Source organism: Struthio camelus, chromosome Z, assembly GCF_040807025.1.
Source record: "Struthio camelus isolate bStrCam1 chromosome Z, bStrCam1.hap1, whole genome shotgun sequence".
Lineage (NCBI taxonomy): Eukaryota > Metazoa > Chordata > Aves > Struthioniformes > Struthionidae > Struthio > Struthio camelus.
Genome location: NC_090982.1, coordinates 10,519,153 through 10,546,928, shown reverse-complemented (window position 1 = coordinate 10,546,928; position 27,776 = coordinate 10,519,153). Strand labels below are relative to the sequence as shown.

The 27,776-nt window shown below is 46.8% G+C and overlaps 1 protein-coding gene across 1 annotated transcript in view; it reads right to left on the bottom strand.

The window, feature by feature from the left end:
• Positions 1 to 23,727, bottom strand: part of LOC104144373 (neuronal acetylcholine receptor subunit alpha-7) — a 60,634-nt gene extending 36,907 nt beyond the window's left edge. The window contains exons 1-2 of the mRNA XM_068927437.1: positions 23,341 to 23,727; positions 7,853 to 7,992 (exon numbers count right to left, since the gene is read on the bottom strand). Of these exons, the coding sequence (XP_068783538.1) occupies positions 7,853 to 7,992; positions 23,341 to 23,419 (219 nt within the window). The 5' untranslated portion in view covers positions 23,420 to 23,727. The remainder of the gene's footprint in view (positions 1 to 7,852; positions 7,993 to 23,340) is intronic.
• Positions 23,728 to 27,776: the final 4,049 nt, after the last annotated feature.

Here is a 27,776-nt window from a genome sequence, read left to right as displayed (position 1 = left end):
TGACTCAGCTAGCCTCAGCATCCCCATTTTTCAAGCTGCTTCCATAATAACGAAGGGGCCAATTGATTTAATTTTTTTCTTCTCACAATTCAAAATTGGGCACAGTAAGTGAGCTTTATGAGAGGGAGAGAGAGTTTAGGATTTAACTTTAGTGAATCTACTGATCTGTCAACCTTTCTGAAATTTTTCTGGTCAGAATTTTAATAACTACTTCTAGTGATCACTAGGTACTGATTTTCAGAATATAATAATGACTTTCAGCCTGATTCCCATCTCAGTTACTCCAGTTAGCATCGGTTCTAGTTTCAGTGAACTTGCTCTTGCTTTATAGCAGGATGAGGCTGCAATGCCTGGTAGAGAAAAACTTTCTGGAAAGAGAAACGTTTGGTTTCACAAGGAGAAACAGAGCGAGCATACCTTGCAAAGCCTACTCAGTAAACGCACAAATAAATGGGGAGAGGGGGAAGATACTTTTAGTCCAGAAGGGCTGAAACAGTCATGCTTTATAAATATATTTATAAATGCTTTATAATGCTTTATAAATACATAAAATACAGAATACCTGCTTAATGCTCCTCTCATTATTATGTCTCTTTCATATGCTTTGTGTGTTTCAATCTTAAGTGGTCAAGCTTGTGTTTTGGAAGTTATCTATGCAGAAAAGATTTGTACAGGATGTACTGTAAGGATTATGGTTTAATCTAGTGAATAGTGATGCTATATTGGGAATAATATGTGAATGGCTGCATATGTGTACTGGCATATTTATATTTGTTTCTCTGAATCACTTATGTGTTGACGTGGGTTTGCTGCATAACATCCAGTGCAGATATCTGGACACATGATGGTGCAGGGATGAGGGGTGGAGGAGTTGCGGGGGTGACCTAGCCGCGGTAAAGCCAGTTTGGGGATGAAACAGAGAATTGGAGCTAAAAATTTAACCCGAACTTATTGGTCAGTCAATTCACATGCAATGCCATCCCTAAAATGCCTATTCCCTAGAGAATAGGATTGTTTTGAGGGTGAATGTTATAAATAAACATATCCAGCAGCCGAAAGGTGCCTCTTGCCTTCAGCCACGCTATAAAAGAGAGCCCAGGCCTGCTCTGCATTAATGTTTCCCATAATGAAAAACCCATTTTCAGATGAACAGGCAGAGTTTCTTTCGGAAGTCACCTGGCTTCAACAGGACCCTTCTCTTACTCACTCTCTCTCTATCTCTCAGTAGTAATCTGGGGCTATGAGGGCTGTATCAGACAGCAGGTGCCATATGGCTCTTCCCCCTGCTTTTTTACCTTTCCCTTAAGCTCACATGCAAGGAGAGGACAGGCTTGTAGCACAGAGCCTACTGACCGGCAGCCCTCGGCTTTGGCAATTTTTGATCAAATCGTGCAAGCTCCAGCAAAGAGGCTGCTGCTCGCCAGCCCTCCCAGGCTGCGGTCGAGGGTGCTGCTAACCGAGCAGCACATCGCCTGGGAACCCAAGGGGGCAAACTGAGGTGTCTCTGATGAAGACAGCTGCCTGCTGTCAGAAACGGTTCCCCCTTGATCACGTCCTTAATGGAAAAAAAAAAAAAAAAACCTCAGAACTGAGCTGTAGTCTCTGATTTAGGGAAAAACAGCGCGAGCTAAAGCCTCAACCCAGCAGTCCGGTAAGTTCTCAGTAGAGAAGAAAAAAGCTGATGCGCTAGGTTAGACTGGCTAACCTTATAGTCTGCTTAAAACAGTAATGACTGAACCTGAGTGTTTAGGGCAAGTATGTGCAGATTTTTTTTTGCTGGATTCCCTATACAGCAACGTACAGACTTGTTTTTCAGGAGATAGATCAAATCTTTGCTCTTCATAGTCTCAGTCAACTCTTCCATGAGTTTGTCTTGAGTTTGTCTTGCCACTTTCCAAACCTTCAGGAGCTTTGCCACACCGTTGCAGCAAATTCTGCAGTTTAAATGGGATTGTTTGCAAGTATGTGATCACATGTGGGATAATCGCACCGTCAGTAGGATGTGCAATCATGTTACCCACTGCGCAATCAAAGCGAAACAGGGCTCACTGAATTTTCCAGTTGTAGCATTTGCCTTGGAGTTGCAGCTACAGTAAAATAATGTATTTTTGGCTTCTGGAAGTGCAAAATGAACAGCCGTGGGAGGCTGAGTTGGGGTGGGGGGGGTCTGGTATTCTTGTGGCTTCCTACTGGAAACTTGCAGGCCCCTTTTCTAGTCATGATTTCCTTCGAAGCAGTAAGAAATTCCCACAAAAGCACCTGAACAGCCATACTCTGTTACGTTCCTGGGCAGCCTTGGCATCTGCTGAGGTGCTTTCTGGATCAGCGGCAGCGGGGCAAGTGAACAGCAAGGAGAAAAGCGCTACCGGACTGAGCTGTGCGAGGGGAGAGGCACAAACCAGCCTCCTGAGGTGACTCTGCCTACACCTCCTCCATCTCGTGAGCAAATAAGACCAAAGGGACTTTCAAGCTCAGAGGCAGGTTTCATTAGAATTTAAACTGGAATAAATCTTTCTAAAGAGAATTCAAAGAGACTAGATAACAGAGGATAGAAATAGAAAGGGTTTATAAATGAATCTTCTCTCACCCACCGTGTCTCCGTAGGCAGGCTCTTGTTTCCTGGATCAATTCCTGTCCATTCAGGAGCTTTCTGGGTTGCAGTAAGCTCTGTGCAGTCTCCTCTTTACCCAGAGGAGCCTTTTGTTTGCGTCCTCTTGGACGCCTGCTCATGCCACCTTTTTGTTATGATTTTGTCAGGCTGATACTTCTCTCTTCCTCTCCCAGCTGTGCCCCCATCTCTCTCTTCTGCCTGCCCCCTTCTGCAGCCTTGGAGATGTCCCATCCCTGAGCAGACCCAGCTCCCGCACCCGAGGTGCTCCTGCTGCCGCTGGCGCTGAGGGACCCAGTGCCCAAATACTCTGCCTGGCTGACCGGTGCTCGACATCGGTGGCCACAGCTTCTGCTGAGGCGCTGTGCATGAAAGGCTCAGTGCCTGAGCTGCAGGGGATGTCACCTGTGCTTGGGCTCATAGCAAACCCTGAAGCCACCACCTCTGCCGAGCAGAGATGGCGTTGCCCTTGTCCCTGGACTTTGCAAGCACTCTGCGCACCAGGCTCCAGAGATCATACACTGAACGTGCTTGTTAGTGTATGATCTCTGCAAGACTGAAAATGCAGTAATTACTGGAAAGCTCAGTGGTGTGTCTGCTTTTGGAAAGGGCTTTTCAGGAATTTATTACCTCTGCAGCGTGGTGCAGTCCTCTTCTTAAAATTAGACTCTTTATTTAGAGGGATCTTTGAAAACGTGCGATAGACTTCCAGTCAGGCTGGGGTTTTATTCTTGATACTCTTCTGTAGGTTGGCTGGTTGGTTTCTTTTTCTCTTTGTAGATTTAAGCTTAAGGTTTGGGGAGGCATGTGGCCTAGAAAACTAATCACACTCTCTCCTGCAGAGAACCAAGTGCAGTAAGGCTGTTGTTGCAGTGGTATTGAGGCACTGACCCAAAGATAACAGTGAATAATATCCCTAAAAGAAGGAAAGCTGGAAAATAAAAACTGTATTTTTTTTAAGTTCCTCATTAGTGATTCTGCATAAAGGATGTAAACCCCTTCAGATAAGATCCCCTGCAAATGCCAGCAGGAGCAATCAAACCATCATTCACGATAACAAATCCTAGCAGGCTCCCATCACATTGAGCCAAGGAAAAATGGCCTGCTTTTCCTTTGCTGTAAAAAATGTCCATACCTCGTTGCTTAACTGCTCCAACCTGATAGCCTGGGGCAGCTCTTGGACAAAGCAAGAACAGGAGTCTCGTTCCTGGTGCTCTTGGGGGTGCTGCATGCTTGCTGGGGCCATCAGGGCTCGGTGGGGCTCTCTGGTAGCGATCACCAGACAAATCCCTGCTGAGGCAAGGGAAAGGCAGGGGGCAAACCCTAGCTGAAAACAGCCCTCAGCAACTGTATATGCATGAGGCAGCTGCAAATGAAGTTGCTGTTACACTTAGAGGACAAAGGGCAAACTCTATCAGGCGCTGCTGTGAGGTGGCTGCAATAAGCCATTTCTGCTCCCTGTGTCTCTGCTCCCATGGGCCACTCGGGTTCAGAAGGGGGATCGTTGTCTAGATACTTTCTTAAGGCATAGGTGGAAAAAAGCGTGCAGCTACACTTCTGTAATGGACTTTGTCTCTTGAAGCAAGTGTGTGGTGCACCTGGCGGGAGGTCTTGTGGCAGTTCAATGGGATGCAAATATCTCAGATATCTGGCAGAGCTGATCGTACTGGTCTCCTTTCTGCTCATTTCTTCCCTGAGTTTCCTGGAAGTGAGAGGCCTGTCTTGGCTCTGGTTGTGAATTAAGACCATTTTGGAAACAATTCTAACTCCAATGACAGGAATTCTGACAGTCGTCTTCGCTGGAGATATTCAAAACCCGTCTGGACGTGATCCTGGGAAATATGCTCTAGAGGACGCTGCTTGAGCAGGGAGGTTGGACTAGATGATCTCCAGAGGTCCCTTCCAACCTCATCCATTCTGTGATTCTGTGAATTCCTTTACCTGCCATTCTACTACCCTTTTTGCCTAGGGTCTATCTGACAAGCAGAGAACGTGTTCCTCAAAGCTTTAAGTGCAATAGCTGGCTTTGGGCACTACAAAGTAAAAAAGATCCCTTGCAAACAAATATATGCTGGTACCAGCAGGAAACCTGACTTAAGGAAGCCATGCTTGGAAACTCACTTTGAATGGAGGGGAGAAGAGGAGGTGGTATTTTAGGTCATGTCACTAGTTGTTACTATTTGTCAAACTACAGGCACCTCAGAGGTATCTTCCCACTCAATGAAGCAAAAAGAATCCAGAGTGTCATAAATGCTATTTTCTGCAGGCTGGCTGCAGAAGATGACTTTAGGTTTGATTACGTTATAAGAAAGTATGATTAGGAAACAGACTTCTTGGAGTCACTTCATGGAGCTTGTCCTAGTGTATGGTAAATATGCTTTCAGGCCTTGGCAAGAGTAAAGAGCGAGTTTCTGTGTGAAGAGAAAAGAGTGAGTCCCCCTGTGTAAGGAGGGTGCAGTTTTTTTCTTTAGGCTTTTCTTCTTCATATTTGTTCCTCTCACAGGGAAATAGTCCAGGCCCCACTTTCTCATGCCCGTTGTGGAGAGTACTTGTAAAACATTTCAATGAATCCAGCAGTAACGTTGTACAGTATCGCGTCTTCTTTAGACCTTAATATCTGTATTCCCCTCAGAGTGGCATTCTTTTTTCCTCCACTGGGGAGCGTGCCGCACAAAGTCCCGTCGGGCTGGGACCTTGCCTAGCACCCTGCACTGTTACAGTCCTGCAAGGAAACGCTCTCCTTGGTCCCACCAGGAAATATTCCCCTGGCTGCAAGACTTCCTGCAGTGCCGGGGAACGCTGTTAGCAATTCGTTCGCACATTGAACCACTGCCTTCATCATAACCCTTGCTTGTTCCTGTTTCTGATGAAGTTACAATCAGAAAAGTTGTGCCCAGCCTACACTTAGCTTGCAGATTGCTGCTCCTATTTCAGATCCGTGTCTGTCTGAAAATTTGTCCAGCTGGTTTCCCTCCCAGTCTGTCAGCTAAGAGAGATTACTGACTGCCAGCAGCACAGGCTCTAATGTCCTGAACAATGTTTCTGCTATTGGAGTTGGTGCATGGTGCACCTACCAGAATGGCAACAAGGAGAAAGGGCCAACGCAACACCTTGTGCAGAGGAGAGAGGAACATTCTCCCTCAGTTAGCCTCAAACTAAAATATTTCCCAGACCAGACAGTTGTCTAGGACACTACACTTCCCTTGTAAATGTGCCCACACGGCTCAGGAGACGCTGAGCAACCTGTGCTGGACTGGAAGTATCCCTGGTATGGACTCCTTGTAAAACTGTTGGTGTATGGCAGGAAGGAAGAAACTGTAGTTTAGCCCCTGTAGAGAGGATTTTCTGTCACTTTCTTGAAGAGAGAGGCACCTTTTTTTATGTGGTATAAGATACACAACCCAGGTTACTCCAGCTGGCTTTTAAAGACATCATGACTGCGGTATGCAAGCCCATGAGTCTGGAACGAGTCATTACGGCTTTGAGCTGATGAACATTTAGCACCTGTAGTGTGTGCAGAGATGGAGGGAAGCAAAGCATCGCTTCTGGTGCGTATGTCTATTTTGGTGACCTGTTTCCTACTCCGACTCATCAAAAGGGAATACAGAAATCAAATTCATTGGAACAGACAACCACGACGTAATGGAGGTGAAGAGCTTTAAAAAAACGTTGTCAGTTCAAAGGCAATATTTCACGCAGGAACACGAAAATTGAGCTGCAGTTCTATCATAGTATCCCTCAAAACACGTTATATGTAGCTCTTTTTGCCTCCTGATTGACTTTGTAAATGCATACTCCCATACCTAATGCTAAAAAGCCCTCTATACTACCCCAGCCCTCAAATTGCTGCACGAAAATGCCAGCAAAAAAGGAAAATGCCACGAGTTTTTACAAAGGCCTTTTGAGTTGAGATGCCTCTGCTAACCCTGGAGTCACCCGGTGAAATTTACCTAAAATTAGCTGGGGAGTTTCTTTGTTCTTTCATTCAAGTTAAGGAGTGTGAGCTCCTGCTATGAAGGTGAGTGACTTCAGTTAACGCTACTGACCTCCTCTCTCTTCCAGCTCCAAGCAATAGCTAACATTTCAAAGCAGAAAGCTTCTTATCCTGCTTGAGTGGCTGTTGCCTGCTGCCAGGAGAACCACAACTAGCTGGTCCTGCCACTCATGCTCATGTGGCATCTCTACCCAGTGCTAGGGGGCTGCACTTTCAGGGGCCAGCTTTCCCTTCTGGGGAGAGAGCCTGATCCCCTAGGGACTTTCAAAAAGATTGTGATTGTAGCAAATGTAAAACTTTGGGACCTCTGCCAAATTGGGTTGAAGCTATCCAAAAGCTTGAAAGTTATTCTGTCTCTTCCTTCTTCCCTCTTGACAGTGAGACTATATGGGAAAACAGCCTACACCACTGACTGCAAGAATGGTAGGATGGAGAAGGAAAGGGATACTGACATGTTCAGTAGTTTGTTTTATTGACAGGTATAGGTGGTCAAAGCTGTTCTTTCGGCTTGGTTTTTGTATGTACATGAATGAAGTGCTCTCTAAAGACAATGAGTTGTCATATAAAATCCTCTTCATGATGAAAAGGGGATCCTGGCTTCAGTCATTGTATTAAACTTTCCATGGGTCAGATCACCAGTTCTGCAAAAGCATGTTGCAAAGGGACATGGCGGTGTGCCTGAGGCGAGACAATCGGCGGTGTGTGCCTCCAGGTTTTGCTCTATGCGTGCTCTTGTGGTTCCTAACCTCATCACCAGGCAGGCTCCTTCAACCTCAGTGCATGGTAAAGATGTGATGGGTGAAGAGCACAACACTACTATAATGTCTAATGAAAAGCAGCAAATGCAGTGCTGTCAGCTCTGAAAACTGTACACGGTCTCCAGTTATTGCATCCTAGATGGTTCTGGGAATAACATGCCATTAATAATTTGTAGTAACCCATGGCTTCTAATTTATTGAAATGGTTTGGGTTTTTTTTTTTTTGTCTCTCTTTAAAATGAATGTAAAAGCTGCATAATTAATCTGCTTGCAGTTCACGTTGTATCAGAGGTGGCTTTGAGTTTAGAAGGATATTTACTCCTCCAAAGTGACAAAGCATGTACTCTAGCGCTTAGAGAGGATGCTTGGCTAAAGCCAGTCTGCTTTTATCTCTCATAGGCTGGCTAAGAGGAAATGTTTGGTCCTTACACCAGAGATCACATTAGTGACACTGGAAGGGTGCAATAGAGAACAGAACTGCCAGGGACTTACCACATCAATTATCTGCAGCAAAGAAAGCTGAAGCTCAACTACCACGGGTTGGGAGTCGTTCAGCACAGGTCGTTCAAGACGATTGTAGTTTTTCAGCAGCTCTCTGTACAAGCGTCTCTGGCTTTCACCCTGCTGAGACACTAGGGGAAAAGAAAGACAGTTAACATCTGTCATTCAGATGGTCACACAGTCCATGTTGTTTGTTTGCTTGAAAAATCTCTCTTAATATCTTTTTAGCTTGAAACTGGTTTCCCAAAAAGTAAGGATCTCTAATCCTGCTCATAGGGGTGTTAGACAGAGCTTTTCTGGCACGTGTCAGCCACACTGCGACTGACGCGCTCTTTAGAAAAAGCGGACCACTGAGTGTCATGTAGGAATAGCCTTCTGGGCTCCCAGTAAAAACCCCCCTCAGCTGGGAGCCTTCCTGCTGATGGTGCAGGGAGACACAGCTCTGAAGCCAAAGGACACCTTCCTGGAAAGTGGCCAGAGGGCCCTTTTTTAAAATATTTTTGATATTTTTTAATTTTAAAAAATTTTTTTAAAATTTTTAATTTTTAATTTTTTTTAATTTTTAATTTTTTTAAGTATGTAAAAATATTTACGTCCTCTGTCATAACTTTAGTACATGCTTTCTGCTGGCTCAGCAGACCCCTGCATCCCCCGTAAGGTCCTTCTGTGGGAAAGAAATCAGTGAAGATAACATCACATTGTCCTTTGGAAAGAGGGTCCATGCTCTCAGCCGACACGCTATCCTCTCCCTCTGCTGCACCACGTCACTTTCCTGTGCTTTAGGGAAGGGATGACCACCTGCACCACCTCTCATCCTTAGCACATACATCGTGTTCACCTTTAACCTCCCTTTTTAACAGTCTACCTCTGCTTTTACTATCAAAATATGCCCTTTGCCAGGCACTGGATGTCGCCAGTGCTGCTGGTAGCATCGCTGGCAGAGTGCAGTAACTCAGGCACCCCAGGGGGCTGACCAGGGAGATTTGGGCATAACGCTTTGCTGTGTACCCCAGGGAGCTGACTTTGCGCTGTGTGCTCCAGCCATGCTGTAACCAGGCCCCTTGCCCTGTTAAACGCTGTGAGCTGAAGAAACCCTGCACTAGATTTTTGCAGCTGGCTCTCCATCCGTTCTTCACTTCTCCTTTCTGCAGTGTGGTCCCGCTACTTGCTGACCTCTTGTATCTGCAATTGTTAACGTATCCCCGCTGATCTATTCTTAGCCTACTGAGCTGGTACCCATCGCCATATGTTTGTGTGCTCTTTGGTTTTGTTTACAAAATTGTGTAGATTCAGAAGTGGTGAAGCCTTGGGGTCTCCTGGCAAATTGCCATGGCAGCTGTTGGTGTTGCAAAGGCTTCATTTGTCTAATCAGCCTGTTAAAACCCCATTGCAGTAGCTCTGGAGCAGGAACAGAGATGGGCAACGGGTCAAAATTGTATTTTCATAAAGTTCTTTAAATCTTCAACTACTTAGTGTTTCATACTCCAGAGAGATTACAGCTTTTTATCCCTCTAATGCCTGTGCTAATGCTTTGTGACAGTACATCTCTGAGTGCTAAGTGGAGTGTTTGTTGGTGATGGGGAAGCCTGGGTCTCTTGGGAACAGCGACAGGATAAGCATTACTGCTGCCCACCCTGCAGCCACAAATCTAACCTCAGTCACCGGCACCGTAAGCTCAGTGGTCCCTGAGACAAAATTTTAAAATAGGCTGGAAGTTGGAAGTAATTTATTAAGCTTGCCAAATCAGTCTCTCAGACTGATCAGACTTTTGCGAGAGAGTCTTCATCTGCAAAGAACTGCTGGTGGGCATTAGGAGCGATGCTTGCTTGCTGCAGGCTGCTGAGTGACAGAGCGCCACTTATGACCCACAGCTTCATCCACTGTCCCCCTTATTGCCGAATTAGCTTTGAATCAGCAGAAAAAAGTACTATCTCATTAAAAATTCAGCGGAGAGTAGTGAATGTTGTTTCTCTCAACTTTAGTAAGGCTTTTGACGCTGTCTCCTGTAACACCTTCTTTGATAAACTGATGAAGCATGGGCTAGATAAACGGACAGTGAGGTGGAGTGAAAACTGAGCAGCTCCCAGGCTCAGAAGGTTGTGATCAGCGCCACAAAGTCCAGCCGGAGGCCAGGCACTGGGGATGTCTCCCAGGGAGACTGGGGCCAATACTGTTTAAAGCCTCATCAATGATCTGGATGAACGGACAGAGGGCTCCCTCAGTATGTTTACAGCTGATACAAAACTAGGGGGAGTGCCTGATACACCAGAGGGCTGCGCTGCCATTCAGAGGGACCTCAGCTGGCTGGAAAGACGGACAGAGAGGAACCTCATGCAGTTCAGCAAAGGGGAGCGCAGAGTCCTGCACCTAGGGCGAAGTAACCCCATGCACCAGTACTCGCTTGGGGCCAGCCTGGGAGTCCTGCTGGAAAACAAGTTCAACATGCACCAGCAACGTGGAGTCAAGGAAAAGAAGACCGATGGCATCCTGGGCTGTGTTAGGCAAAGCATTGCCATCAGGTGGAGGGAGGTGATCCTCCCCCTCTACTTAGCACTGGTGAGGCCTCACCTGGAGTGCTGTATCCAGTGCTGGGCTCCCCAGCACAGGACAGATATGGACATACCAGAGCAAGCACAGTGACAAGAGATGAAAATGATGAAGGGACTGGAGCATCCTTTATATGAGGAGAGGCTGAAAGAACTGGGACGGTTCAGTCTGGTGAAGAGAAAGCTAAAGGGGGAACTTCTCCGTGTTTATAAATGCTTAATGGTGTGATGGAAAGAAAATGGAACCAGACTCTTCTCAGTGATGCCTGGGACAAAAGGCAATGAGCATGAATCAAAACTCAAGAAATTCCACTTAAACATAGGGAAAAAGAAAGTTTTTTTACTGTATGCGTGATCAAACAGTGGAACAGGCTGTCCATGGAGGTTGTGTAGTCTCCACCCTGGAGATATTCAAAACCCAACTGGACACAATCCTGAGCAACTTGCTCATGCTCATCCTGTTTTGAGTATGGGGTTTGGACTGGGCAGTCTCTGGAGGTGCCTTGGATTGCCTTCCAACCTAAACCCATCTATGATTCTGTAAAAATTGTCTTTTGGTGATGTCTCCCAGCCTTATGCCATGGGAGTCACCCGAGTTCTGGTGCTTCTGAAAACTGGAGTCCCTGGTCTTGCAGTGGAGAGATTCATTAGCAATGACTTACTAAGGTCTGATAACTTGAATGTAAAGAGAAACTGAAAGAGAGAAGATGAAGAACCAGAGTCATCCCTGGCAGAACATTAACAGGGTGGAAACCCAATCCTGTAACTTTCCACTTGAACTAAAGAAATAGCTGACATTTAATACTAGATCTTTTTCTTGGATAATGGTTGTGAAGGTCGCAGCAGTGAAGGCCAGTCAGTAGGAACGGGTCTAGTCTGATACAGGTTTCTGACTAACGTTACCTTCCTCTGGCCGTGGGTGGTGATTGTTGCTGTACTCCTTTTGGACACATGGTACCACAAGGTGCATGAGCTGCTGACAGCAGAGAAAGCCTGGGGAAGGAGCTTTGCTCAGCATAACGCATGGCCAGTGTGGCTGTAGTAGTGTCAAGACAGCGGGCATCCTCAGAGTGTTTGTTTATAGCAAGCCTAAGAGGTAATGAGCATGTGTAAAAAGGACCTCATGTCAAAGAGGGGATGAGTGGGTGGACTTCCAAGCTCTGTTTCTAGTGGGAAGAATAGCAAGTATGGATGACATACTCTGCCTTGACGTGCACTGGATGCTAAAGGGCTTTACTTTGTGTAAAGGGCATCAAAGCCATCTGTGATTTGGAGCTGAAATAAAAAAATTAAAAAAAAAAAAAAAGCTGGAAATGAAGCAGACATTTCATTTTCTAGCAGGAAATGTAGTAAACCTCTAGAACAAGGGCTGCTCCACCCCGAAGTCCTCATATCAGGGATGCTGGATGTCTTTCTTCAGAATTTGCTTAAACCAAAAAGCTGCTGGGCTGGATAAGGGGTGATTAGGTGAAATGCAATGGCTTGAGATAGGCAAAGCATCAGGTCCCTCTAGCTTTACTCTCTGATTAACCTGAGTGGTGGCTTCCCTAAACTGCTCCTACAGTTTGCAGGCAACTGGAAGGCACGAGGCCAATTAATTAATCCACAGCAGGAAAGGGGTCCCCAGATAGCTACCACTTTAGTCATATGAGATTACGGGAGCTTTTTTGTACTGAAAGTTTTTTCAGTTCAAACCTTATATTCTTTCTAAAATACTTTACAGTTACACATATGCATGCTATCAGGTCTCTGAACTGTAAAACGTGTTTTTGTTCCTCTTCCCTCCTCAAAAACAATTCCTAGAATCATTTTGCGTAAAGCAGTACAGATTGCAGTGCAAATCAGCAGCATATTCCTTTTCCAGCATATTGCTACTTTTGAACATTTTTTTCCTTTTCATAAACTTCATAAAACTTCCTCAACTCCTGTGATATCATTTTTGTGGTGTTATTCACTCCCCTTATGCAGATACTTTACCACATTTATGTATTTTTTTTCTCTCTCTGCACTGTTCTTGTGCCACATTCCTCCTCACCCTCTTTTCTTTTTTATTACTGTTTTCTAAAAGAAATTGAGGGGAGTTCTGGCCTAGTATGACTGGAACATTTACACGGCAAAAAGCATGAGGAAAACTTTTGAGTATCAGAGCTGTCTAACTCCTAGAGCTTCATATATTTTCCTAAAAGCCTGCAGGCTTTTATGAAGTAGCTAGCCCTCTATTATTTACTTCCTGCTTAGTTTATTACTGAACTCTCAGATTGTAGTTATTTCTTTGGGAATGCATATGGAATGATCACAGAAGGATAAACAGTATATGCAATGATCAATCATAGGGGGAAGTAATAGGGGTAATATCATTGAAAATGCAAGTTATTTCACGGGAAACTTCATCAGCACAAACAGTTGAAATCGCAATATCTCTTACCAAAATATGGCATGCTTTACTGCTTTGGTAGCTATAAAAAAGCATTCACCTTAGTTGTATATTTTGCAGATTTCTGAGAATGTAAAGCGTATCACTGCCATATGTCACTTAATCCCCAAAGACATGGATGTGTCCCACCTGCTTTTGTTCTTATGTGCAGGTTGTTACTTTTATCTGTGACTGCAAACGCATTATTTATTTCAACGTCATTAGCTTTAACACGCATGCCATCATATTAGGGGAAGAGTATTCAGGCAGGAAACAATGGCACTGCAATAGCTGCCTCAACTCTCTATGTGGGTAGCACATGAATGTGTTTGTGTGGTGTGTAGATGAATACTTCTCTCATTTAAAAGCTCCTTTTAATCTATTTACCTTCTACATAATCTTTGAATCTAATCTTTGACTCTCAATACGCAAATTGTTTCTGTCCTACGCTCAAAACTCATTAGATACCCAGAGGAATGTAAGAAATGCCATGTTTTCCTAGGCAAAAAGGACCTAATCTTCCTGATACTGGCCATTTCTGTTTTATTACACCAGTTAAAGGACTGCCAGTAGAAATGGGTATTGAAGGGTATGTGATGAAAGGTTTCAACTCAGAGATTTGAGGCACATGACAACATGCTGAAAAGAGAATACAGGCCGTTACAGAACGAAAGAATGGATTATTTCTTTGGTGGCCCTGCTGGCTTGGTGCAGATGTTTTAAGGGCTAGGATACACGTGTGAGGTGAAGAGACGTGCATTAAGCTACCACTCATTTTGGCTTACCTCTCCAATATACGGTAGTTATCTAAATTGCTTCATTGCTCTGGATCAGAAAGAAGAGAGGAAAAAATCTGCATTTTTAGTGCAATGCTTTTTTTCTTTAGCTCCATACAACACAAGTGTAAGTGCCACAGTACTAGATGTACAGCAGCACGGGAGCAGGAGATGGAGCATGGGAGAGGAGGGGGACTCACCTAGCCAAGACATGTTTCAGCAACCCCTGCCAGCCATCCTGGGATTTGAAGGGAGGATCAGTAAATGAAACAGCACAGGCCACACAATCAAGCATAGTTCTCCTAGGTAATACACTTTAGTCACAGACTTGCTTTTACTAGCTAGAAAAAACCATTTCTTTCTTCACAAGTCACCAGTGAGGGACCTTGCCTCAAAACCCTTGCCTCCGTGCGATGTTCCTGAAGCAGTGGTGATAGCGTTGAACAAATCCGGGTGATGCAGATGACAGCTCAGAGTGGAAATGCTTCAAACAACCATGTCACAGGAACGAGCCACCCATTGTGTCCAAAGGTGTTGCGGTGATTTTTTTTTCCCCTCCACTTCATGACAGTCAGTTGCAGTGCTGGTTGTCCCAGAGCTGGCTGCTTGCTGAGTGATGCATTTATGTCTCTGGAAGGGCAGCCTTGTCTGCCTGCAAGTTGCTCTGCATAGCAATCCTCAGTAACAACAGTACTGAGAATGAAATAGACAACACCATCGGTGGTACCTCTTGCCCTCTCTGGTGTCACCTGAGCCCTGGCTGTTGCCTGTGAGCAAGGTCAGAGAGCCGAGCCGGCAGCAGGGTAAGGCACTAATGGTCAGGTGAACATGGACCTGCACATGTAGAGGGAGTTCCAAATTTTGTCTATCCTTTGTCAGAAACTCATGATGACGTAGATGACATGACGACGTTAGATGACGTAAAATATGGTATAAGAGCCCTAAGTGAAGGGTATGTGGTTCCCTGATGGAAACCTTGCCTGCATCTTGACCAGCTGCTCATTTCTCCTCTTTTTCAGTGCTGAGTACCTGCTGTGGGAAATGTGAATAGACACCTTCCCAAGACCTGAAACGGTTTCCTGCTTAGGGAGCAAAACTTACATTAAACACCTCTAAACCAGATTCAGCCCTGATATAAGTAGCACCACTGAGCTTCCCCGAGCCTGGCCTAACATGTTGTCAGCCTGCATGGCAGGCTATCTGCCTGCTGCCAGGGGAATTGTCTAAGAAGTCTGTGGCTGTGGTAGTCTAGATCTTCAATGACAAGGTCTGAGCACAGGCATTAAAATTCCCAGCAAGGAGTCTGAATTTATTTCACTCTGAAAATGGGAGCTGCTTTTAAGATAGTCTTGATGAGTGAAATTGATGGCTCTGAGCAAATTAGACTTGTGGCTAGTCAAACAAGTGTCTGCAAAGACCTGACCTAGGGTGCTTGCAATCGTAAGAAGTGCTTCGTTTTGGCTTATTCAGCCCGGATTTGCTTAGGCACATATCTGGTGGCTAAATATTGGCTGTACCATGAGGTAAGGGCTTTTTTTTTCCCCCAATTTCTGAATGTTACAGGGTCTCGGTGATACCTCAGTCCTTGTTAGCTTTGATCTGTCCCTTTTTTCAGGATACCAGAAGCAAATATCTTTTCTTCAGGTACAAGCTTTGAGTCCTCGTTTTGCTGGAATCCATGCGGGCAGGAAATATATGACTTTCTTTGCTGTACTCTGCCAGCCAAGCCTGTACTGACCGATTGACTCTGACCCTGACCAAGAGGAGAAGTGAACCACAGTGAAAATAAGGTTCTTTCAGGCAGTGGAGGAACTTGATTTTGACTTGACTTTATCTTTAAAGCTTTGGTAACTCCACTATGACAGTGCTGTTTGCACTGCCAGTGCAAACAAAACAAAATTGATTCCCCAAGTGTCCAGGTGGAGTACAACCGTCATCTTCTGATTCGGGAGCAGATGTCTGCACGTGTGGGAAGTTTGCTGCTGTAAGAGATCAGAACGAGCCCAAGAAGTGAAAAGTGGCCCCATGCTGTCTGGCCTGCCCTCTTGCATGCCCTCCTGTCCCCAAAAGGCTGGTGACTTTACTGACTGGCAGCCAGCTTAGCCCCTGAACAAAACACTGCTGCAGAGGGCGTTCTGCAGAGGGTGTGCTGCAAGGTAGTGACGTGGCTTCGTTAGAAAGGCAGGTCTTTTGCCTTGAAGTGACCAGCTATCCGGCAGAGTTGAAGGATAGAAAGGGAGAAAACCTCATTCAATGCAGAAATATAAATCCTGAGCTTTGAAAGCCTGCTGGGAGAACCTAGCTGTAATCCCCATTCACATAGATATTCCAGGTAGCTTTGCATACATTAACCAAGCTATGTAGACTGGAGTGGCTACTAGTTAGCATTTGTGAGGCACTTTAACTTTGGGCTGTGATATCAGCCAGAAGGTCCCAATGGAGATCAGACCCCCTTTGTACAGGTGCTTGGTGGGAAGGTGCTGCAAACTGAAACGGGGAAGAGCAACTGCACGGCAACTTAATCTGTAGGAATGAACCCAAGAACCAGTATCAAGTCTGTGGAAAAGCTGGGAAGGAGCTTGGATTGGCGAGGAGGGGAAGGGTCTGCTTTCTGGGTTGTTTCTGAGGACCTTACAGATTTCAATAAGTAATCGTGAAAGCATCATGAGTAATTCTTTCTAGTCCTAGCCTTGGCTGGACTTGGGGGTTACTGAAAATTTCCTAGATATCCTGTGGCTCCTTCAACCCAAAATCTGCTGCAGTGGAGCGAATCTGTAGCAGTGAGAGATGATTTTAGCTGTGCGATTTGGCAAGCCCTCTGCTTTGTTTACAAGTTGTGCTTGCTGGGATCCAAAGGCAAACCTGACTTTGTCTCTCTAGGAATTCATAGGTACATTTTGACCTTGGAGAGGGGTTTTTTTTTTAATTAGCTTTCTATCCAGCTGCAGTGGAACTGAGCCCTTGTAATACCCGTGAATTGTCATGACGGCTGTGCAATGTATTTGGCTCATAGCATGTGCCTTTAAGCTCCTCCTGTCCTGCCTGGAGGACTACCTTCGGGGCTGCCTAGGAGCCTCTGACCTCCTGAAATGCCTAGGCACTTTTATCAATGGTGTATGATGCTTGTACGAGAATGGGTCTAATTCAAAGGTGCTGCCTGTTTGCCAGCTCTGAAACTCTCAGCTTGAAACTGACAACTGCAAACCACCTGACAACTATTTCTTTCAATTTTTTATTTCCTCTTCCTATTGTTACAGCTGCTCCTCCTTGGGCTAGATTTGAGTGTGCTGATGACTTTTCTAAAGTGGCACAATATTCAGGGGGAAATAATCTGTCCTCTGACATGCCGTGTTTCACCACCCTGCAGGTTCAAGATGAGGAATTCACTCTCCAAAAAGGGCACAATGTGGCTCAGAATTATAGAATGAATTTTCTGGAATTCAATGTGATCCCCTACATTAGGCTGTTTTTTTTCCCCCTAAACCTTCTGACTCAGAGGAGATGAAAACATTAAGCAGCAACTTCCTTTACAGCCAGCCTATGTTTAGCCCCATTGAGCCCCACCACTTCTGGAGTCCTCTGTCCAGCTGGGGCTCCTCAGGGCAGCACAAGGCAGACACTGTCCCGTGGAGCAAGTCCAGCAGAGACCACCAAGATAGGGAGAGGGCTGGAGCATGGTATGTCCAAGGAGAGGCGGACAGAAATGCTTCTGGTTTTAGCCTGGGGATGAGAAGGTGAAGGGCAACTTCCCTGGCTCTCTCCAGCTCCCATGTGAGAGGGCACTGAGAAGATGGAGCCAGACTCTTCCAGGAGGTGCACATGGACAGCACCAAATGGACAGAAGTCACCGCACGGGACATTGCCAGGAGACCAAAGGAGAGCTTGTCTCCCAGGAGGGTGCTCACTGCCAGAAAGAGGGACTCAGCAAGGCTGTGGCATCTCCACTGCTGGAGACCTTCCCGTCTCACTGCACAAGGAACAACCTAACTTGAGCTCCCCCTGCTGTGAGCAGGGGGGTTGGACCACGTGACCTCTGGAGGTCCTTTGCAGCTGAATTATTCTACAAGTCTATATGTCTATATAGATTCGATCCTCTCTCACCCCAGCTGCCACAGATGTCTCCTTTGCAATTTACCACTTTAGTTTCTCTCTTGACATTGTGGGGATCAAAGTGACCGGTGACTCTTTCCCACATAGTCACAGCTGAACTTCAGGGAAGACAGTGTGCAGTCTTGTCAAGCCCACCTGCAAACTGGGGCTTTAGGCTGTTGTTTGAGTAGCAGTAGACTTTCCAGGTGTTGCTGTATTAGCTTCAAAAGCACCTGCTATTAATAATTCCCATGGGGAATTTGGTCAAAGGAAGCAGGCAGAGGTGTCTCTTATCCTAGAGGATGGCACAGAAAGGAAAGCTTGACATCTCTCTCAGGGAATCAGGTGAGAAGGTTGGGCTCCTCACCATCCTCAAAGGGAAATGAGCTCTCCTTAAAGTCTACCCTTCCCTGTAAATCCTTTGTCCAAATCCAGTCTGTATTAAGGAGAGAAGTGAGAACTGATAACTGACCTGTCCTCACTCAGCTTTCTGGAAGGTGATAAGGACTGCAGATACCCATTTCAGCACTGCGGTCACCACAGTCTCTGCAGCCGAATAAGGCCAGCTCATAGCAAGTAATCCAGCTAACTACAGGTTATCTTTCCATTGCAACCTACTGGCTTAGTTATGAGCCCTAAGTGGAAAGATAATGTTATTTCCAAACACACCATCTGATTCTGGTCTCTGCCTTGTCATCTACTGCTTTCCTCAATGCAGAAAGTACTTAATAAGCATCACTTTTTCTGCAAGCCAGATTTGCTCCAAACCAGCAACAGCCTCCAGTCTACCTATTTTATTCCCATGTCCATTACTCTTTTCTCTCTTCCTCAACTGGATTATACAGTGTCTCTGTGTAGTGACCATCCTCTGATAACCATGCTAGGAGTTGCGCGAACGTTTCAGATCTACTTTAAATGCATCCTAGTGTTGGGGAGACATTATCTCTCCCTCCATGCTTCTGGAGGGACAAGAGGGACATGTTCTGTTCAGACAAACAAATGAAAAATTTGTGCTAGTCCTTGGTTCAGGATGTGCAGTGAAACTGAAAGGGTTTGGGGTACTTAAGTCCCCTTGCAACCACAGCCATCATATTTAGATGGAAATATCCCCTGCTGTGTGATTGAAGTAGCCACACTCTCAGGTTCTGGGAAAAGTCACTTCACCACGCAGGCACAAGAAGCGAACAAGCTGTTCGTTGTTCCCTCTGCACCGTGGGGACATTAAATGCCTCTTTCATTGCTTGGAAAAGTTTGCAGCTGCTGACAAAATCATGCAATATGCTACTGCCATCACTAACTCATCCTCTTCCCTCATCTCTTAGGCAAACAGACCAGAGGGAGAAAAAAAGGTCTGCAGCTGTCCTTAAAACACTGAATCTTGTACCTGAAATGGGAACTTCTGCTCTCAGACTGTCAGATGGGCCCCATGCTGAGGCTGGGCTGAAGGCTCCTCAGGCACTACCTGGCATTGTCCCAAATATCACCTGAATATTACTTTCCTGTGTAATGTTACCTTTGTGGACTCTTAAACTCAGAGCACTATTCCAGTAAGTGAATATATAGTCAGGGCCCAGGTGCTTTTCCTGGATCCTCTCAGTCTTTCTAGTGAAATTTGGAAACAGCTAACACAGAAAGATGAAGCCCGGATCACAGTCAGCTACTGCGCATGCAAATAGCTCTAACTTTCTTGGAGCCTGGCGACTTCTCACAAACACGACTCAGGCCAGTCCTAGAGTTTCACCTGTGCCTACAGTAATGCAAAGCAGTAAATGCAGATGTAAGATTAGTGAGTTGACATGAAGAACATAAAGTCTGCTTCACTGAACTGAAAAGTCAATCTCAAGAGGCACACATGCACAGCAACTTACTGCGGCAGACAGTAACTCGCAGGAAATCATCTCAAGAGACTTGCCTAAGACTCTGCCTGCCCATCTTAAAGGTGTTGACCCATGCCTCTGGTCTGGTGCTCTTGATCACCAGAGCACCAGTCCTATATGTGGACTTGTGCTGTGACCAGTCACATTCAGCCCTGTCCATGGGATCCTGCGGCTCTGTGACCCCTGAGCAGGCACCCAGCATTGCTCGCTGGAGTGACCAGACTCTGGTGCGCGTGCTCTCAGGGGTTATAGTGATGGCTATAATGGGAGTTAACAGTAATTTCTCCTCTCTGCAAGGTGCATGTGTGGCATCTTTTTAAACAATATAGAAGAAGTTATCTACTTGTTCAAGCAAAGACCTTTCTTTTATCTTTCTATTTTAGACTTTTTGCAGATACTTTGTAATCCTGTAAACTCTGTTATCACCTCAGTAACTCAGAGGATCTGGGGAACTGGCATTAGTATGCCCTTCAGTCTTCAAATTAAGGGTGCGAAAAACTCTAAATGATCTCACTTTTATACCTGCTTCTCGTCTGGTAACATGCGTGAGGTCCAAAGGTAGAGCTCTTCCACTGACCAACTGAATTCACACGATTTTACATGGTACTCTGCTAAGGCACAGGACTTCTAGCATCTGTCAGACTGGGTTTCTTTGGACTAAACCGGTTTGCTCTACACAGTTCAGTGCAATTACATCAGTCCTACCCAGTTAAGTCTCAAAGTTTAGGCTCCATGTATTTAAATACCAGCTTTGATTCTTCCCTCTACAGAGATCCCTAAACCCCTGTTACCTCAGTCTAACTAGCTCACACTAAACAAATTGCAGCCTGGCAGCAGAATTGGGCTTTTCAAGACTGTCTTGCCAATGGTATTGCAAGCACCTGCTTGCATGGAAGTGAACCAAGGACAACATCCCAGTGAAGATTTGCTCTTAGAGGTGACCAGTTGTGGTCTAAGGTGATCAACAGGGCTGGGTAAAGTCCGCAGAGCTGTAGAAACCAGGAAATGAGCATGGCATAGGAGTTCAACCCTGCGCTGTGAATGAGCCAAAGACAAGCTGTTTTGCACAGGCTGAAGGAAACCACGCCAGGCTGAGCTACTTCATCGCTTACAGCTGTTAGCTGGCTAGCTCGCTTGCAGCCTCCTTGGCTGCGGGATCTGCCCCGTACTGCTTAGCTCTTCCCTTCCCAGAGGAGCCGCAGCAGGGGAGCTCTGCCCTTCCCTTGTCTTTGCGTGGCTCGGATGTTAGGCTGCACAGAGCAAAGAAACCAAGAGGTCTGAAGATATCTGAAGTCGTTTCCCAAGGCAAAACACCACACTGGTACTGCCTCTTGTGCTGGCGCAGGAACCTGCCTGAACGAGCGGATGTGGGGGCAGAGGGACGGTTGTTCTCGCCGTTCAGGGGTGCTGCAAATGTAATTCTCAGATTTGCTGTTCAGTGTAGAGAGTATTGGCTCATTGGGGAAATAGCTGGGCCTAAATACACTTGATTTGTAGCTCAGTTTAATTCTTCTTTCCCTGTGGCAAAGTGAAGGTTTGACTTCCCCGCCCCCCCCCCCTTAAATATAGAGGAATAATTTCTGCAGTGCCCTATTAGCTCCTCTTCCTTCTCACTTACAGCTTCTCCAAGGAGCCTGGGAAGTACTAGGTGTCGTCAAATTTGCCTTCCTGACACTGCTGTGCTTCAGGCCCGCCTATGTTTCACCTCAACTTTGGTCCTGTAGGTTAAGCTGGTGAGTAGTCTTGGTGCCAGGTAGCTATGAGGAGCGGTTGTTTGCCACGACTGGCAGCCCAGGACGGTGCTTGGCTGGAGCTGGCATTAGGACGTGTTTGGGAAGGAGGGCTGCAGTGCCCTGGCAAGAAGGGGATGTCTGCCAGGGCTCCCCACCATGGTGCAAGTGGAGCTGGCATGAGGCTGTCAAAGTAAAAAGTTGTAAAAGGACTAAAAAAAGTGATGCAGGGACATTATTTCTTTTCTCTCTCTTCTTGCTTATTTCCCACCCTGCTCCCCTGCAGCAGCCTCCCTGTCAAATGGCCTTGGAGGAGATCTCAGTAGGTAAGAAATTGTTATGAGTTCTGCTGGAGCGAGGCAGCACCGTGTGAGGGTGATGTTGGTTACGATGGACTCGCTGTGACTTCCACTCATGGGTGCAGCAGGTGATCCTGGGGGAGTTTATTCACAGCGTGCTGTCAGAAAGGCTCTGCTACTGATAATTTGCTAATATCGTCTTTGTTTTTGTCTCTCCTCACCCCTTGTCCAGTCCTTGGGGCTTTTCTTTTTTTTCTTTTTTTAAAAAGAAAAAATCCTCTATGCCTAGAAAAGGGGGCAAATACAGACCATCCTGATCAGAGATCCATTTTGGTGTGCTGGCAGCTGCCTGTAAAAGTGCATGCTTATAAACAGCTGGTAAAAGCACCTAATAACAAACTGTCTGAATTATTTATAAAAGCACTTTGTGTCTTCACAAGCTGTTCAGAAAAACTGAGCATGCCCCTTGATGAATTAGTGATTACACCGTATTTGAAAGGCAGTATTTTAATCACTCCGAGTGGGACTGCACACAAACTGAGTTATGTCATAACTAGCTGCTATCACCTGGCTGTCAGTTCAGCTCCTGGAGGAGCACAGAGATGTCTTACAAAGATAGCAAAGCTCTTGATTATGGGAAGTGGGGGAACCCTTCTCTGCAATACCGGTGCCGCTCTAGGCAGCTGAAAAGTGAAGGTGCAGTAGTGAAAGGTGAGGATGTTTTGCAGATTCAGATGAACTGACGAGGTGCAAGGTATATGGGTGCAAGGGACACGTATGGTCCAGCGCAACATCACATAGACATTAGCTTCCTGTGCCCCTGGGCTTCTGGAATATGTGGACCACGTTACACTCTCTGCTTTAAAGAGACAACCCTCATTTCTCTATGCAGAAATTGTGAGTAACAGGACATAGTCCTACACATCTGGAATACTCAATTTTAGAACTCAGAGTTACGGAGCACAAGCATGTTTCATATAAAAATCTGACCTTTATAGGGAGCAATAAAAGCACACTTTGTGCAGGATCCTGAATATCATTCAGGATTGTTGCAATATCAACTTCTCTTCTCATTTAAAAATTCTTTATTAGCTTTGCAATCTTCCATGTTTTGGAAGGATCATACAGTTCCTGCCTTTGTTTGTAACACACTGCAACTTCAGGATATACACCTGGTCACAGTGACACCTTAGACTACAAGACTACAATAATTTACATTATTCTGCAGGTACAAGTCTTACAGAATGATGCTGAGAAAGTAAAGAGTTAAGATTTTTCTTCTGGTCATATTTTCTTAGTAGAAAAACACCATTTCAGCCCCACATCTACAAGGCTCTAATAGCCAGCCTGTCCAGCCAGTAGTTATAATTTCTCATACCTAAAAAAGCACTGGTAAGGTAAATCTCTAAAGGAGAGCAAGAACATTTTCCTCTTGAAAATCATTCAATACATTTCTACCATTTCAATACATTTCTGAAAGTGAAAATAGCTCTTTTCATTAAAAAAATACACCTTTTCCCTTCTTAAGAGGAGAAGGTTCTCAGTAGCATAAAATCCAAAGACTTAGTCAAACTGTTTACTAAACTCCCCTTAACTTGAGTGGGACCAGGACGGGACTCTGACAGAGTTTAAAGGACACACAGAGGTAAATCTCTCTAAAAACACAGCAGGGGGTGGAAGTTTGGCCGGGGTTTTGTGAAAAAGAAAAAAAAGGAAAAAAAAAAAAAAGACAACCACAGCTGAACTTACCTTTAAAGAAAGACAGGAACAAGGATGCCCAGAGATACAGTCCAGAATAAACAAATCCCAAACACTTCCCTGCGAGCATTGTCAGAGCAGACCGGCTGCCCCTCCGGAGCAGAGGCTGAAGCAGGACCAAGTCTTGGAGGCAGCCCGCGGTGACTGATGGATTTGGCAATTACAGTAATAAGGCATTTAGCCAGCTTCCCGCTGGGTGAGAGAAGTGCATTTGCTCATGTGCTTGTCTAGATCCCAGGAGCAAAATCAGCTCAGTGCCAGGTGTGTAAACCCCAGCTACTTTGCTGGGGACTCACATGCCCAGGCACCCCAAGCCTTTCCTAGTGCAGCTGCAAAAGCCAGGGGTCCCCGCAGGCAGCCGCCTGCCTGCGCCCGGGGAGGGCAGCCGTGTCGCCGGGAGATGCTCTCCGCATCCCGCCACCGCCGCTGCCGGCCCGGCTGCCGCACTCACTGCCTGCGCGCGGCTGCCCCCAGAGCCGCTGCCCAGCACAGGGTGATGTGTCTTGGCTCTGCTCCCTGCCCCCTCGGCTGCCCCACCACTACTTTTTCCCAGGGAGGTTTGCATGCATGGGGTGGGGGTCTCCAAGGTAGCCCCCACTTCCTGCTCCACTTCATTTAATTCATTTAACAGCCAGGCAAAAGAAAGGTGAGGGAAAGGCTTGAATGCTTTGCACTGCATGCACTCTTTTGGCTTTTTTTTGCTCTTTTGCCCCTCTTTCACGCTCATCCACTTCTCTTTCTTTGAATAGCACGGCCAGGACAAAGCTGGCACTTGTAACTCTCAGAGATGTTTTACCACTCTGTGGTCTCTGTGTGTGTGTGTGTGTGTGTGTGTGTGCGTGTGTGTGTGTGTGTGTGTGTGTGTGTGTGTCTGTGTGTGTGTGCGTGTCTTGCACCTTTCTGCCCACTTTAAGCGATACCAGCTGGGCTGTGTGGCTGGGGCTGAGATCTTTCCCCCAGAGCTGGGGCAGTGAGTTACTCCTGAGTGCGCTGACCCAGTCCCTCTTGTCCCCCTGCAAGCGGAGAAAGGTGCCACAAATCTCCCCCGTCCTTAGTTCTTTCACTGGCAGTGACAGGATGATCCTGGTGAAGTGGTTGCCAGGCTGAATTAGCTGCCATGCCTGTTAAATCAAATTCTGGGTTGTGTTACTTTTGAAGTGGAGATAGAAGGGTAGAGGGTTAATTTTTCTGTGCTTCCTTTTGCTTAGGTGAAATGAACTGGTTCACCCTCATATGTAGCTGGCAATTGGCACTCTGGCTCCCTTCTTTCTGCCCTGATGCCTCCTTAAGGAAATTCCGCATTGACACCTCCCAGCACTACAGCTCACTCTCTTTGAGCAGGTCTTGGTAGGACATGATCAGGAAGAAGTCATCAATGAGGCCTTCTACAGACAGCTGGAAGTAGCCTCACGATCACAGGCCCTGGTTCTCATGGGAGACTTCAACCACCCTGACATCTGCTGGGAAGACAGCACAGCTAGGCACAAACAGTTGAGGAGGTTCCTGCAGAGCACTGATTATGATTTATTGACTCAGGCGGTGGAGACGCCAACAAGGAGAGGTGCAATGCTAGACCTTGTATTAACAAACAAAGAAGGTCTAGTTGGAGATGGGAAGGTTGGGGGCAGCCTTGGCTGCAGTGACCATGAGATGGGGGAGTTGAGGATCCTACGAGGAGGGAGCAGGGCAATGAGTAGGATTGCAACCCTGGACTTCAGGAGAGCTAACTTTGGCCTCTTGAGGGACCTACTTAGGGGAATCTCATGGGGTAGGGCCCAAGAAGGAAGAGGGGTCCAAGAAAGCTGGTTAATATTCAAGCATCACCTCCTCCAGGCTCAAGATGGGTGCATCCCTCTGAGGAAGAAGTCCAGCAAAGCGGGCAGGAGACCTGCCTGGATGAGCAAGGAACTGCTGCCAAAACTCCAGCAGAAGAAGGAAGTACACAGAATGTGGAAAAGGGGACAGGCCTCTTGGGAGGAATACAGGGACGTTGTCAGAGTGTGCAGGCATGCGACAAGGAAGGCTAAGGCCCAATTTGAATTAAATCTGGCAAGGGATGTCAAGGACAACAAGAAGGGCTTCTTCAAATACATCAATAGCAAAAGGAAGCCTAGGGAAAACGTGGGCCCGCTGCTGAATGGGGTGGGTGCCCTGGTAACAAAGGATATAGAGAAGGCAGAGTTATTGAATGCTGCCTTTGCTTCAGTCTTCACTGCTAAGGCCAGCCCTCAGGAATTCCTGACCCCGGGGATAAGAGAGGAAGTCTGGAGAAAGGAAGACTCTCCCTTGGTGGAGGAGGATCAGGTTAGAGATCTTTTGTCCAAACTTGACATCCATAAATCCATGGGCCCCGATGGGATGCACCCACGAGTGCTGAGGGAGCTGGCGGATGTTATCGCTAGGCCACTCTCCATCCTCTTGGAAAGGTCCTGGAGATCAGGAGAGGTGCCTGAGGACTGGAAGAAAGCCAATGTCACACCAGTCTTCCAAAAGGGCAAGAAGGAGGAGCCAGGACACTACAGGCCTGTCAGCCTCACCTCCCTCCCTGGAAAGGTGATGAAACAGCTCCTCCTGGAGGTCCTCACTAAGCTTCTGGAGGGCAAGAAGGGGATCAGGAGTAGTCAGCATGGATTCAGCAAAGGGAAATCATGCCTGACCAATCTGATTGATAGCCTTCTATGACGGAAGGACTGGCTGGGTAGATGAGGGGAGAGCAGTGGATGTTGTCTACCTGGACTTCAGCAAGGCTTCGGACACTGTCTCCCATCACATTCTCATAGGCAAGCTCAGGAAGTGTGGGCTAGATGAGTGGGCGGTGAGGTGGATTGAGACCTGGCTGGATGGCCAAGCTCCGAGGGTTGTGGTCAGTGGTGTAGAGTCAAGATGGAGGCCTGTGGCTAGTGGTGTCCCCCCAGGGGTCAGTCCTGGGTCCAGTCTTGTTCAACGTATTCATCCATGACCTGGATGAAGGCAAGGAGTGCACCCTCAGCAAGTTTGCTGATGGTACTAAACTGGGGGGAGAGGCTAACACACCAGAAGACTGTCCTGCCATTCAGCGGGACCTGGACAGGCTGGAGATTTGGGTGGAGAGGAACCTTCTGAAGTTCAACAAGGCCAAGTGCAGGGTCCTGCACCTAGGGAGGAATAACCTCATGCACCAGTACAGGCTGGGGACCGACCTGCTGGAAAGTAGCTCTGCCGAGAAGAACCTGGGAGTGCTGGTGGACAACAAGTTAACCAAAAGCCAACAATGTGCCCTGGTGGCCAAGAAGGCCAATGGGGTGCCCTGGGGTGCATTAGGCAGAGTGTTGCCAGCAGGTGGAGGGAGGTGATGCTGCCCCTCTCCTCAGCCCTGGGGAGGCCTCCCCTGGAGTCCTGTGTCCAGTTCTGGGCTCCCCAGGACAAGAGAGACATGGCACTACTGGAGAGAGTCCAGCGGAGGGCTACAAAGAGGATCAGGGGACTGGAGCATGTCTCGTAGGAGGAAAGGCTGTGAGAGCTGGGCCTGTTCAGCCTGGAGAAGAGAAGACTGAGAGGTGATCTGATCAACATGTATAAGTATCTGAAGGGAGGGTGTCAAGAGGATGGGGCCAGACTCTTCTCCATGGTGCCCAGTGACAGGACAAGAGGCAATGGGCAGAAACTGAAACACAGGGAGGTCCATCTGAACATGAGGAAAAACTTCTTGACTGTGGGGGTGACAGAGCATTGGAACAGGTTGCCCAGAGAGGTAGTGGAGTCTCCTTCGCTGGAGATATTCAGAACCCGTCCGGATGTGATCCTGGGCAATATGCTCTAGAGGACCCCGCATGAGCAGGGAGGTTGGACTAGATGATCTCCAGAGGTCCCTTCTAACCTAAACCATTCTGTGATTCTATGATTCTGTGACATTTCCGTTGGGCAATCTTTGATTGCCCATAAATGTAGACAACAGGAACCTGCAAGGCTTCTCTTCTTAGGGGGCCTAGGAAAAATGACCCCAGGTAGTGCAAACAGCGCCATGCTGGCACTGAGCAACGTGCACCAAGCTCAGCATCATGGGGTGGGGTTTGGCTCTGTGGAGAAATTACAGGTCTTGCTGGAGAACAAGCTGATGATAACTGGTAGGATATCCTAATGATTAACGCAGGCCACAGGAAGGAGCACAGGGCCTGAGAGAACAATAGCAGGATTCAGACATTTCTCTGGTCATACAATCACAGCACCCTGAGGGCTGGCAGGGACCTCCGGAGGTGACCCAGTCCAACCCTCTGCTCAAAGCACCCACATAACTATCGTGGTGTGAAGAACAGCCTCTTTCCAAAACCCATTTTGGCTACAGCTGCACCACTAAGGGATCCACTGTGTGTTGTGTGCCAAAGTCTATAGCCAGGAGAGCTGTTTATAGTTGGTCTTCCCGCAACCTTCCAAAGCAGGCATGCCTGCCA